We start from the raw sequence: 13303 nt of genomic DNA on the forward strand, positions 1-13303 counted from the left end.
AAGTGGGCAAGGTGTATCAGTTTATTTATGACTAAGAACAGCTGCTCGTGGATGTCTGAGGATTAGAAGTTTGGGGGCAGTATCAGGTGCTGAAGGATCTTAATTCCGGTTTGGTTTTATTCCTCTTTGAAGCCATTTGTGAAAACCATGCACCATCGTCTTGTTCTCAGGGCAGAGAACAATATTGAGCCTCCTCATAAATCAGAGCTGCTCTCTCCAAGCCCAGCACAGGAGGCTGTCTCCATGGAGGCCAACTGGGGCGTCCCTGAAAGCCCAGGTCCTTGGCTGATAATGGAAGCTACTCCCCGCCATCCCAGAGGCTATATTTATCTTGAGGTCCCTCATTATTGTACGGTTTTAAGGGTAGACGCGTCTTGATTGTATGAAGGGCAAAAGTGAAGGGAATAACCCAAGACTTCTCAAGAGGCAGACCCCAAGAATCATCCAATTTTGACCCAATGTTCTTTGGTAAGTGCAATAGACAACAGTTAACTGCAATACCTGAAAATGGAAACTGTCTCTTTTCTGAGTAACTCAGCCAAGAATGTGTGATTTAACATGCTACAGCTGTTGTAAGGTAAGAAGAGCCTTGAACTTGAAACCAGAAGATATGAACTCTGTCACTCACTTGAAAATACCTTCGTGCTCTGGATCTTAGTGTTCCCATTTCTAAATATAGGATAATGCCACCTAATAAAAGCTGAATGACACTGAAAAAGTTTAAAGCGTTACGCCCTCTCAAAATTTATTACTCAATTGTTCTTTTAAGTTTTCTTAAAATCTATTAGGTCACTAATACTTTAGTAAAGTGTTTAGTGAATATTTGTATATTTGAGTTTGGTTTTGAGTGTTTGGATCTTGTTGGGCTGCTATGCTAAATACCAAGAAATACGGTAGATTCCAAAGGAATGCCAGTTTCAGATCAGATTGATGTATACTCATCCCCGGACATAAAATGAAAATGGTTTTAGTAACAATTTTAATAACATTTATTTTAAACTATGATTTTTAATTTCTGTAATTTATAGATTATAAATGTAGCCCTTTAACAATATTAAAGTATATAAAGAAAAAAGTCACCTGTCATGAACTCTAATCTCATGCCTCTGAAATAAATGATACTAATAGTTTTGAGTGTAACCCTGCAGTTATTTTCCATGCAAAACAGAGAAGACTGGTTGTCCTTACGCCAACTATAAATAGCACTCAGTACTTCCCCCTTCTTTTCTCAGGAATTTCCTACTAGGACGGTATACAGAACCGAATCATTCTTTATTGTGACTGCATATATTCCACAGAAGAGTTATGTCAAAATTTCTTCCACCACTGACCTATTACTGGGCAGTTATTTCTAGTTTTTTGCCACTGCAAATAATGGCTACTATAAATATCCCTATAACATTCCTCTGGTTATATTAACTCTTTTATTTATGAGGACTACATTCCCCTAGGAATTATTTGAGCAAAGGAATGGCTTATTTTTCACATTGATAAGCAGTGCCACACACACAGATGTTGCCATAATTCAAACTTTCACCAGCACTATGTGAACGCACCTATTTCCCCCAAACTCTGTGGCAGCTATTATCACTATTTGTAGATTACTGAAAAGGAAGTTTATTCTCCCAGGTCTGGTGCATTTACCAATCTATGGCAAGATCCGTCAGACTGGGCAAGAGACAGCGGGCCCAAGGAGAGGAAATAGCATTGCTTCGGTTCCAGAACTGCGCTCTCAGCTGTCATGTGCCAGTTAAGGTGAAGGGTTCGAATCCCAAATCTACTGCTCTCAGGTTCCGGAGTCAAACTCTGGAGGCACCAAGCTCAGGGGACTCAAGCTACAACTCACCATGTTTTATCCAAATGCTGTTTTCTGTCCTGGAGTTCTCGTTTCAGGCTCTCTACTTCAACCTTCAGCTCAATGTTCTGAAAAGTAGATGGGCAGTAAAAGGCATTAACCGCCGCAGGCTCTGTTCCCTGGAGCCAGCTTCCAACCTGAGCCCCGCCTGGGTGACGCTTCACATCTCACCTCTGCCCTCTCCCTGGCCCTGACCCCAATGGGGCTGCAGGCGTGTCGTTACCCAAACAGAGAACCGTGAGCTGTGGGGCCTCGGAATATCCTTGAGCTGCCCCCCACGCCCACCTGTTCAGTGCCCTGGGAAGATGAGAATGCCCAAGCCTGTCTGTTCTCCATAGAACTGAGGACAGAGATTGTATTAAATTCTTTCTTCTTCCTGATATATAAGGTTCCTGAGAACCAAATGGCTGTATCTAGAATTCTACTAGATACAGTTACCCCCAGGAACTGAATTATTTAAAGAAATCACACTATGAATATTTTTTTTCACAGTACATTGCTTTTATCATAACATCAGCATTTCACATATTGGGTTTTCTTAGGGTGAAAAAGGACTCTGATGATGACTTTAAGAAGGGAATTTTTTTTTTTTTTTTTTTTGGTGAAGCAGAAGTAAGTTAGACAAACAGGAAAAGGAAATCCAAACAGCCTAAAAGGAGTAAAGAATGGGCCGAGATTTGGTGGGATGGGGCACATGACGTGGCCCACACAGGCTCAGAATGGTGGTGGTGACCGAGCAAAGTGTGTCCTGTGCTGGCACCCAGACACCTCTGTGTGCTGCAGCCACTGTCTGCCCTACTTTGCCGGGCTCTATCGAGAGGCTGTTCTACTCCTGTACTTCATAATGGTCTTTTTGTGTAACTCTATGTCTTGGGCTTCATCAGGGAAAACACCGATTCATATGTGTACACTGAGAAGCTGAACACTCTGTCCACCGGTGGTGGCGGGGCACAGAGACTCAGCCGCGAAGACAGATTGCCACTGGCTGTGGGAAGCCTGCTGGGAAGACCGGGCAGTAACCGACAGAGCACAAGGACCATCAAGGAGGGTAGGGCCAGACCTCATCACAGCCAGGGCTGCACTGAAGAAGGGGTTTACGGCAGATATGGAGGCGGATGAGTCAGGATCAGGGCTGGGGATGTCTGAGGCCAAAGGCGGGAAGGATGCAAGAAATATTTCAGAGGGAGGGCCAACAGGGCCGCCGGGCTTATGAGGCACTGAGACTAAACCGGTTGGAGGAGTAAGAAGATGCTGAGATTTCTAGCAAGTAGGTGGTGATCATACTATTAACTAAAATGGGGAAAAGTTAGAAAAAAGGAAGCAGATTTCTGGAGGAAACCAGGGAGACTATTCAATGTCCAGAAACACTTGCTGACATACTGGAGTCATCTCCGTTTTAGGGCTCAGTGTACAGAGATGAGGGAGTGTGATCCCCGATAAGATCTGGGATGTAGAGTTTACAACACTAAACTGGGTTACCAGATTTAGTCAGTTAAAATATGGGATACCCAGTTAAACTAGCGTTTCAGATAAATGACAGGCAACTCTTAGTATCGTGTAGTCCTTGCAGGATTTGGTACGTACATACACGCACTGATGGTCTGTTGTTCTTCTGGAATTCAAGTTATACCAATGTCCTGTATTTCATATGGCAATGCTAACATCAAAAGATTAGCAACTGTCAGCAAAACATTTTAATTCCGTACGAGGAAAAGCCCAAGATCCCAATATCAATTCCATGGCCTGACACTGCTATTTATTTGCCTCAACTGGTCTATCAGCAAATGAGAGAATTTAACAAGAGAATATGATCCCAGCTGTGTCCCAGAACGAGGAATATAAACATCACCATGAGAAATGGCCCCTGAGCTAGAGACCCTCATAGAGACAAATGATAAATAAGCATTCTATTAGATGAGAAATAAAGAGACAAAATAACTTCCTGACATGGACATAATTTTGTGGCTTCCTCACTCATAAACCTGCCTTAGAAGGTGTAGTGCCTAGTAAATGAACATAAGGGAGACATTCTGAACAACAACAGCATTACTGGAAGATTGATACAGCAACGGTAATAGCTGTCAGCACCACCACCACGTTATCGTCTGCAGTTTTTTTTTTTCTTCCTGAGCTCATAATATTTCAGGGAGATTCAGTGCTCAGCATATGGTACTGGGAAAAGACACTTATGGTTATTGTTATTTCTGTCACCAAGTCATTCACTGTGTGACTATTCTGCTAAGTTTGCCACCTGCAAAATGAAATGAGTGGCAAAGAATGAGTAAAGAGTGATTAAGCGTCTCCCATGGGAGACCATGTGACATATAATTACAAAGGTTTACTCTTGGTGAGGTTCTTTAGGCCTGGCTGACTTTCTAAGTCAGAAAAGTCCAAACAGGCCCTCCCTGGTGGCGCAGCTGGTTAAAGCGCAGCACTGAAAAGCTGGCCGAGCTGTGGAGCTGCGTCAGCACAGATCCCCAGCCGGGGGTGACCCACATGGCGCAGCAGACCTCTCCTGACCCACCGCTGCTCCCCTCAGCGGTGAGCTTTGTTAATCTGCCTGTTCTGCTCCCTGCTCTGTCTCTGGTGAATCCTCTCACCGCCCCTGCACTTCTGGCCTGTACCCCAGTTCTATATGCATAAATGAATAAATCTTTTTTTTTTTTTTCAGTTTATTTTTGCATCATTTTGTACTTTTTTTTTTTTCATCTCAATTGTAATCCCCACGGGTTTCCCATCACCAAGTCACCCGTTTGCCATCACCATAGTCCCGTGCATTTCCCTCCCCCTCACCCGTTTTAAGTGAATAAATCTTTAAAAGAAAAAAAAAAGTCAAAAAAGCCCAAACATTTTGCCAAACTACCTTCCATCAGCCAGAAGGTTTGAGCAGATGGGGAAAAAAATCTCCTGTGTGCAACATGAGGCTGCAACACCTGAAAGCCCATACCTCACACTGCTAGCTCTCATCTCAGGCTGGCGCACAGGGTATCTGTATGAGTCATACACTGGCCAATAGGAGGCTCCCTGAAAAGTCCCTTTAGATGATTTTTGCACAAGAAAAGCTTATCTGATTAATCAAAGCAAGCAAAGAGGGCAGTGGGTGGCAGCGTGAAACCACAAGGGACTGTCTCCAGCCCAGTGGTTTCATTTTTAAGTGAAGATGGTGCTGCCCGTGCCACAGGGTGCTGAGGACTCGGTGAGGCCAATAGGGTGGGCACCCAGACCACCCAGCACGCCTAGCACACAGCTGCCCAAGATCTTTGTTTACTTCCTCTTTGCTGGCAGGCTAATGAGTGCCAGCCAGAGACCTCAGTTCCTCCAGGACAAATATTTAAATTTAAAGGGAGGGAAAAAAGAAGGATATAAAGTATGGGGTGTGACTGAACTAAATCCAAGAGAAGAAAATGAAGGCTGTACTTGTGTTACTTTGGCAAAGAATGCATAGCTTTGAAGAGCTAACCGTGGAAGTGATACTCGAGTCAGCAAAATCTGGAAATTTCTGGCTGTGATGATAACACAGTGATGGTGTACACATGAACAGTACACTTTCAGTGAGTGTGCTGAAGACAGGTGAATTATAGCTCAGTTAAGTTGCTATGGACATTTGCACGAGCCCTGAGGCTCAGTGCCAGGAAAAGACAGCAAGGTAGTGTCCTCGGCCCCAGTAACCAGAAGACTCTAGAAAGCCAGGCACTCTCCTGCCAGAGCCTGCTTTTGTGTCTCATTCCCCAGAGAGAGAAGAAAGAACAGTAGGAAAGTTTTAGTTTATGCATGTTTAGTTTATTTACATGTCATTGACAAAACTCCCCTGTCCTGGTAACTCTTTTTTTTTAGATTTATTTATTTATTCATACAGAACTGGGGTACAGGCCAGAGATGTGGAGGGTGAGAGGCTTCACCAGAGACAGAGTGGGGAGCAGAACAGGCAGATCAACGAACTACACTGCTGAGGGGAGCAGCAGGCGGGTCAGGAGAGGTCTGCCACGCCATGTGGATCTCCTCCAGGGCAGGCGGGAATCGAACTCATGCGGAAGTAGCTTTTGATTCTTAGTACAGTGCTTTAACCCACTGCGCCACCAGGGAGGGCCCCCTGGTAACTCTTTTTTAAAGGTTTATTTCTTTATGCACATAAGAACTGGGGTACAGGTCAGAGGTGTGGAGTGGGGGTGGGGTGAAAGGGTGCTGTCCTGGTAACTCATTTCAAGCTCAACCCACATCAACCCACATCAGTCCTTAGTTGGGGGCTGAATACAATACCTTTCCCTGCCCAGCCCAGTTGGCCTTAACCTTGAGTAGATTAGCACAGATCACATGTGAATAAGTACTGGAGTCTGTGGATGAGTTCTATGGGGATCAGCTAGCTTGTGGTGTGTGTGTGTGTGCACAAGTGTTGGGAGAGAGACCTGGGGGGACAGAGGCAGAGATAAAAATTATGGTGGTCATGCTTATTGCTGCTTTATTTACAATTGGAAAGACATAGAAACAGCCCAAATGCCCAAAAGTGGATTAAAAAGATGTGGTACATATACCCAATGGAATATTACTCAGCAACCAAAAAAGATAAACACGTGCTTTTTGCAGCAACATGGATGGAGCTGGAAAAGATCAGGCTTCGTGAAATAAGCTGGAAAGGAAAGGAAAAATACCGGATGGTTTCACTCATAGCAGGAGTATAACGGACCAGGCAAGAAAATAATAACAATAACAAGCAACTATATACCAGAGACATTTTATGGGGGTAGAGTGGGGAATGGGATCAAAACCAGTGGGGGAGGGAAATGCACTGGACTGTGGTGATGGCACACAGGTGATTTGGTGATGGGAAGCCCACGGGGATTACAACTGAGCTGGAAAATGCACAAAATGAAGTCAAAATAAGCTATTATATTATTTAAATATATATATATGGTGGTCAGCAGACAGAAGACAGCAGAGCTGGCCTGGGAGCCTGCAGCATTTGTTCATTCACTTGTCTTTTCCATCGAACACTCCCTGAGCATCTAGGTGGATGGGAAAGGGGCCCTACCAGGTACTAGACAGAGCAGAATACACATCCCCAGCTACAGCCTGAGCGGACAGTAGCGTGTGACCCAGCACCAGAGCCTCAGGGAAACACAAACCAGCCAGAGACGCACAACCAACCCAGAGCCGTCCCATGACCGCAGCTGCAGCCAGCCTCCAGGGAAACCCCGAGACCCAACGCCAGTTATATCAGACCTGGTGGCCCCTCTTCTCAGCTCCCAGTGCTCAACTTTTAGGGACGAGGGACACAGATCTGGGCTACAGCACTCCCCAGGGAAAACTGGGGACACTTAGGGCAGCAGGATGCGCAGGGCTGACTGGGCAGAGGTGACACTGGACGGGCCCGGCCCCAGCCGGCTCCCTCGGGTCCTGTCAGGTTAAACATGGGAGTGCAGAGAGTCCACCATTTTCGTACCATCCACGTAGGTCTGCACAGCTCGCCCTCTGCACTAGAGGTAAGTCGCCCAGGTGTTCATTCCTTCGAGGTGCTAAACTCATTACCTTGCAGAGATACCGCAAAGATGAAGTGAGGAGAAGGCAAACGGAAAGGGGATATGTCACGAAGTGTTCATTTCCCCAAAGGTCACACTGAGACGCGTGAGTCAGAGGAAGGAGAAGAGCTGTGCTGGCCAGCACTAAATGTGGGGGTCCAAGAACAGCACACTGACGTGGGGTCTAGTCAAGGAGGTGTCTGTGGATTCTGATGGTGGGGGAAGCTGCTCATGGCTGTCCAGGGAGATACGGGAACTCTGTACCTTTTGCTCAATCTTGCTGTGAACCTAAAACTGATCTAAAAAATCAAAAGTCCCTGGGGAAAAGCGGTGTCTGGGCTTTGTTGTTATTAGAGCCTGAGCTTGCAGTCTCAGTATATACGCTGCCTTGGTGCTCACACTCGTCTCCCAGCCAAGTCCCTCTTGGTCACTCCTAAAATCTCGGTCAGCCCCAGAAGGCTCTGTTGACCTGGCCCGGGGAGAGACACACACATAAATGCCCGTGATCTCAGTGCTTCTGCCCTCCCTGGTACACTCCTTAGCGGGATGAATCTTTGACTTGGCTGCAGTGTCTGTTCACAAATAGGTCCAAGGAGGCTTAACTTAGCCCCGTGCAGCCTCCTGTGATAAGTGGGGGTGGGGAGGGCGGGGCTCCTGCAACTCCCAGAACACCTGCGGGGGCACAGGAACCCAGCCCAGCTGGGGAGGCTGGAAGGCGCAGCAGCAGGTCCTGTCCCGGGGGCACAGGACTGGCACCCAGGCACTGCCGCTGTTTCCTCTGCCTTCTCTCTGGGCGCAGGTAGAGAATCTGAACAAGCAAGTAACTGACCAAATGCAACTTTGTTTACAGTATAAATGTGATACTCACTTCCTGTCGCTAGATTAGTGCCCACAAAACCCGTGGGCTGCTAAGTATTTTTAAGTTATCCGTGGCACCTGCTATCATCTGACATTTGTTCCCAACTCCAGCACTCAATGCTGGATTGACACTTGCTTTGATCTATTCTCCAAAAACGATCTAACATTTCATTTTGCAAAGTCCAGTACAATTTTTCTTACCCCGAAACTTACACTATGAGCCAGATTCTGAATCCTAACTATTTCCCCCTTGGGGGCCTTGCTGCATTGAAGTGACGCCATGTGACCAGTCTTGTGGGGCCATGGCCAGCACTTAGGCTGAAGACCGAGCTGTGCCCCCCAGAATGGCAGCCATGAGCTGCATGAGGCTCGGTCCCTGGAGACAGGACGCGTGCTGCCACCAGGGTCTCAAAGACAGGACCCGCCGGGTGACAGGCGGATGGCAACAAAAGTCTAAGAAATCGCAATCATTTAAAATGTCAGTCTCATGTTGAAATATTTGAAGTGTATTTTAACATTAACTTCATGTTTCTTTTTCTTTTAATGTGACCACTAGAAATTGCAAATTACATCTGTGGTTCGCAATATATTTCTGGCGGATGGTGCAGCCTTATAAGATGTTAGGAAAAGGATGTGCAAGCTGTAGGTAGATTCCACGAACACACACCCCATCGCAGATAACCCTGTGTTACGAGAGCACCTTTCAGAGTTGTGTGGGGTTGTCGTATTCAAGAACCAGCACAATCTGAAAGTGAGTCTGATTAACTGCAAATGAAGCAAAACCATCTAGGTTTGGGTGATAACAGACACAGCTTGAACAGGAACCAGGTTACAGGGTTACTCGGTCCATGTTCAGACACTACACAGCAGTGTCAGGGGGGTGGGGACCCCTTGAATGTTCTCACCTTTGTGTCTCCATTGCTAACACAGCGCCCTTACACAGATGACTAGATGCTTATCAAGTGAACGCCTGCTCAGATAATTCTCACTGTTAAGAATTCCCTCTTAAAACTCTGCCTTTCTCAATGCGTTTTCTTCCTCCTTTCTCCAGCCCTTCGCTGGCAGAGACCACCCAGGCCTGGGAAAACCTGGAGGTTCGTCTACAGAGCATGAAGCCAAGTCTCTCAGGCGGGGGGCCACAAAGGATGGAAAGGTGAGCTCTCCTTCCACCATTCTGCTACAGGTGAGTCTCCCTGTAGGATGCTCACAATCGATCAACAAGCTTCCCAAGCTTCAATGGGTTCAGCAACGGTTAAGATTATGTTGAAGGTTAGAGTAGAGGTTTGAGATCCATCCAGCCAACAAAATTTCTATAGCCTATGAAACACATCTGGGAAAGATGAGTGCGGGGGTGGGTCAAAATAACGGGTGCCAAATAACGTATCTGAAGAAGTTGCTGGGAGGGCCTGTGAGAGAGATGACTCCAGGCAGTGGTGATGCGGGAAGGGTCACCTCGGAGGTGAAATACCACTTGGATTTTGAAACCTGAGGACGGTTTGGAAGTGGGGGAAAGGACATAGCACCCCCAGAGTCAGTAAGCACGTGCCCGCAGGAGCCAGCACCCGTGAGCACACGACTGACTCTAGGGGCATGCTGGAAAATGCATCTCTGGAGAATAGTTACTCCCCAACTCGCCGGGAAAACTGAAATATCAGAACGCTCCTGTGTCTCCGCCCACCGAACCACCACCCATCACCGCCCGGGCCCATCACTGTCTTCCTGTCGGTGAGCGCAGCCAGCAGTCGCGCTCCCCATCTGAAGACAGATGTTCCGTGTGTGTGTGCCAGGCCCCATTCTCCTGAGTCCTCAAAAATAATGCCCAGAAAGTCTCCTCTTTTTCCTCCATTAATATTTCATTTTTCTAGGAAAGTATTAGTACACAGCATGCTATTTTAATTCATCTATCTGAAACAAAAACAAAAACAAAAACCTTCGGTGGACCCCGCACCCTCATCAGTTAATATCCTATTTCTTCACCCTTCTTTGCAGCGAAACTTGGCAGCACCGACCAGACCATACCATTGACTCCAAGTCCTCTCCTTCCGTTTGTGTTTTTGGTAAAATCTACTGGCTTTGCCTCTCACTCCACCGAAGTTCCCTGAGAAAGATCACTAACCACACTGATGTTAAACCAAAGGTCATTTCTGAGGTGCGTATTATTCGAGCAGCAGCATTTCAGAAGTGGGCGTCCGCCCTCTCCCGCTGCACACTCCACCTGCTGGTGACCCAGAGTTCAGCCTTAGGCCTATTCTCTCCTCCCTCTGGTAGGTAAATTCCTTGGGTAATTTCATGGCGTCTCATGGCTTTAAAAGACTTCCTTAATGATATACGCAGCCAGAACTTCAGTCACAGCTCTCGGCACCGTGGAGGCAGTACCCAGTCTGCCCTGATCAATCACAATGAAGTAAAATCTCGGCAAGTCAAGTCACTCGACATGCGGTTCCCCAGCGCAGCGACAGTCACCTTTACACGTTACTGCAGCTGACCAAGGGCACCAGTGCTCTCTGTGAAAACACTATCATGCGTGCCTACACTTAAAATACTTTGTCATAAAACAAAACAAAAAAAAAAACCGCTAACCATCACCTGACCCTGGGCAAGCCTCAATCTTTTCGTTGCTGGAGTCATGAAAAATGCAATCCTCTGCAAAGTACAATTAAGCAAAGTATAATAAAATATAAGCCAGCATTTAATTGAGAGTTTCACTTAAAACTGAATAAATATCTCAAACACAAAATACCTGAACTTGAACTAATGCCCTATGTACAGCTTCCCCTGTCTTCGTCATGGCGTCCAGTCTTCCCGCTCCACAGGGCTCTGCCTTGATTCCTCTCACACCCTAGATCCCACTCATAAGCAAGTACCGTTGGTGAGACTGTCCCCATCTCCCCACACCTGTCTCATCATCACCCTCCCTTATGAGCTAACCGCAACGGTTTCTTAATCACCCCTCGTGCTTCTACGCTCCCCTTCTATAGTGTTCTATGGCGTTCTCAGTATTTCTGGTTTCTGCATGCCATAGTACAGTGACCTTTTCAAAAGTCAGATAGTGAAAGGTCACCAAGAACCTCATACGGAGAGGTTTTATTAAGGGCCAGTTGCCGGCAAGGCTGAAGCGAGGGGTGGCCGGGTCTTCTGGCAACTGGCCCTTAATAAAACCTCTCTTCTCTGAGACCCTGTCCATGGTTCTTGGCGACCTTTTAGGTAGGACTAGCAACTAGCAATTTTTTTTTAAGATTTATTTATTTATGCATACAGAACTGGGGTACAGGCCAGAGGTGCAGGGGCGGAGAGAGAATTCACCAGAAACGAGTGGGGAGCAGAAAAGACTGACTGAGGGGAGCAGCGGTCGGATCAAGAGAGGTCTGCCGTGCCATGTGGTCACCTCAGGGGTGGGGGTCGAACTCGCACTGAAGCAGCTACAGTTCGCTTGCAGTGCTGAGCTCTCACCTGCCACGCCACCAGAGAGGGCCCGGGACTAGCGATTCTTAGCCCACTCTCTGCTTAGAACCCTTCGCTGGTGTAGGGTCTCTGTGGGGATCGCCTGCAGTCTTGATTGTGTTAACACAGAAGGCGCAGGGGGTTAGTGGCGCGCGTGCCCGCCGATGGGCACCTGGAGCATGAGCGTGGTCATGCAGAAGTGAGCACACCTGAGCCGGGGGGCCAGGAATACAAGGGCGGAGTCACTCAACGGGCAGGTGGCTGCGGGAGATGCTGCAAAGGGGTGACTGGCTACAGAAGAGGTGAGACTGGAGAGGCGGCCACAGAGCCCAAGGAGAAAAAAGAAAGCACAGAGATGCACTGGGGGCCGGGGCCTCGCGGCTTCCCAGCCTTCGGCCCCTGCCCGCCCTGCCTGGCTGCCCCGCGCTCAGTGGCTCCCCTTGTCAGCGTCTTTAAAATGATCTGTCAGTGCCTGTCTGGTCGCCCCAGGCCCATGACCTCTGGAGCCTCCGCCAGGCTTTCCTGATACTGCCCTGCCAGGAATATTCTTCCACCTATTTTCTGTTTGGCTAATTTCCTTATCTCCCTAAGCTATTGCTGAAATGTCCGTTTCCATGGCAAAGTGACTTTGAAAAACTTTCAAAAAAAGGCTGGTCGTATACTATGCACTGGAATATCTGCCCACGACTGAAGACCAAGCCACTCTCACTCTCTGGACACAGAGCCTGCTGAGTCTTCTACTCTCAGGTCACGTCTGAGTCTGTTCTTCCCGTTAGAAACCCCAGTTTCACTGCTCCTTTTCTCCTAGCTTTGTTTTCTACTTTTAAAGTTTGGTTTGCCTATTTCCCGATTTCCTCTGAGTTTCTGAAGTTTTCTCTTTCTACCAGGCCCCAGTATGTAGGGAGGAGGACAGCGTGGTTTCTGTTACACCCCCAGCGTGGCTGGTACCAGCATTGCAAGTCAGAAGGGGCTGGGGGCCCCTGTGGCTGCAGACACACCTCTTCCTACCAGTGTTGGTGAAAGTCACCTGGAAAAACAGTATTGTCTTCCTAGAGCTCTTTTCTTTTTAATCAGAACTTCATAAAATGTAGAGTAGTGGCTAAGAAACATCATTTGCATTTCAAAGAGCGACTACAAGTCCCGAAGAACAGCCAAGGTCTTGTTTGTTAGTTGAAGAATTAGGCCACCTAGCTGCTGGGATACCAGCACACTCCCTGAGGCCCTCAGTGGCAAATCTGGTTCTGCGAAAAATGGGGGAGCCACCCAGCAGCACAGGTTAGGTGTTGAGACCAAAGAGCTCCGGGAGCATGGGGGCCAGAGGCAGTAAAATCAAAAGCAGCGCCCCGCCACAGCGCAGAGGGAGCAGTCAGCATTCTCCGCACGCGCTCCTGTGCAGTGGGGAGCGAGGCCAGGGGCCAACACCCAGCGTGAGCCTGGGCAGACGACCACGGGTGGAAGGCCACGGGGTCCAGGAGCCGCTCCTGGCAACTAGGACACAGGGGTCCTCCGCCCCACCTCTCTTCCTCTCCCAACAAGACCCTGAAGCGCTGTGACATACTCTGACCCTTTAGCCAACAGGGGAGGTCGCAGGGGACAGTGTGAGGGAGCAGCTGTTCAGCGCCCAGGGCGTGTTGAG

At 47.9% G+C, this 13303-nt stretch overlaps 1 protein-coding gene across 2 annotated transcripts in view; it reads right to left on the reverse strand.

Annotated features, from left to right (window-relative positions):
* The window catches only part of PDE4DIP (phosphodiesterase 4D interacting protein), a 131945-nt gene that overhangs the window by 76325 nt on the left and 42317 nt on the right, over positions 1 to 13303 (reverse strand). For both annotated transcript variants that reach the window (XM_012730071.1, XM_012730072.1), the window contains one exon: positions 1847 to 1923. In XM_012730071.1, coding sequence (XP_012585525.1) covers positions 1847 to 1923 — 77 coding nt within the window. The remainder of the gene's footprint in view (positions 1 to 1846; positions 1924 to 13303) is intronic.

Source organism: Condylura cristata, unplaced genomic scaffold (genome assembly GCF_000260355.1).
Source record: "Condylura cristata isolate star-nosed mole 26May11 unplaced genomic scaffold, ConCri1.0 scaffold00026, whole genome shotgun sequence".
In the NCBI taxonomy this organism is placed as follows: Eukaryota; Metazoa; Chordata; class Mammalia; order Eulipotyphla; family Talpidae; genus Condylura; species Condylura cristata.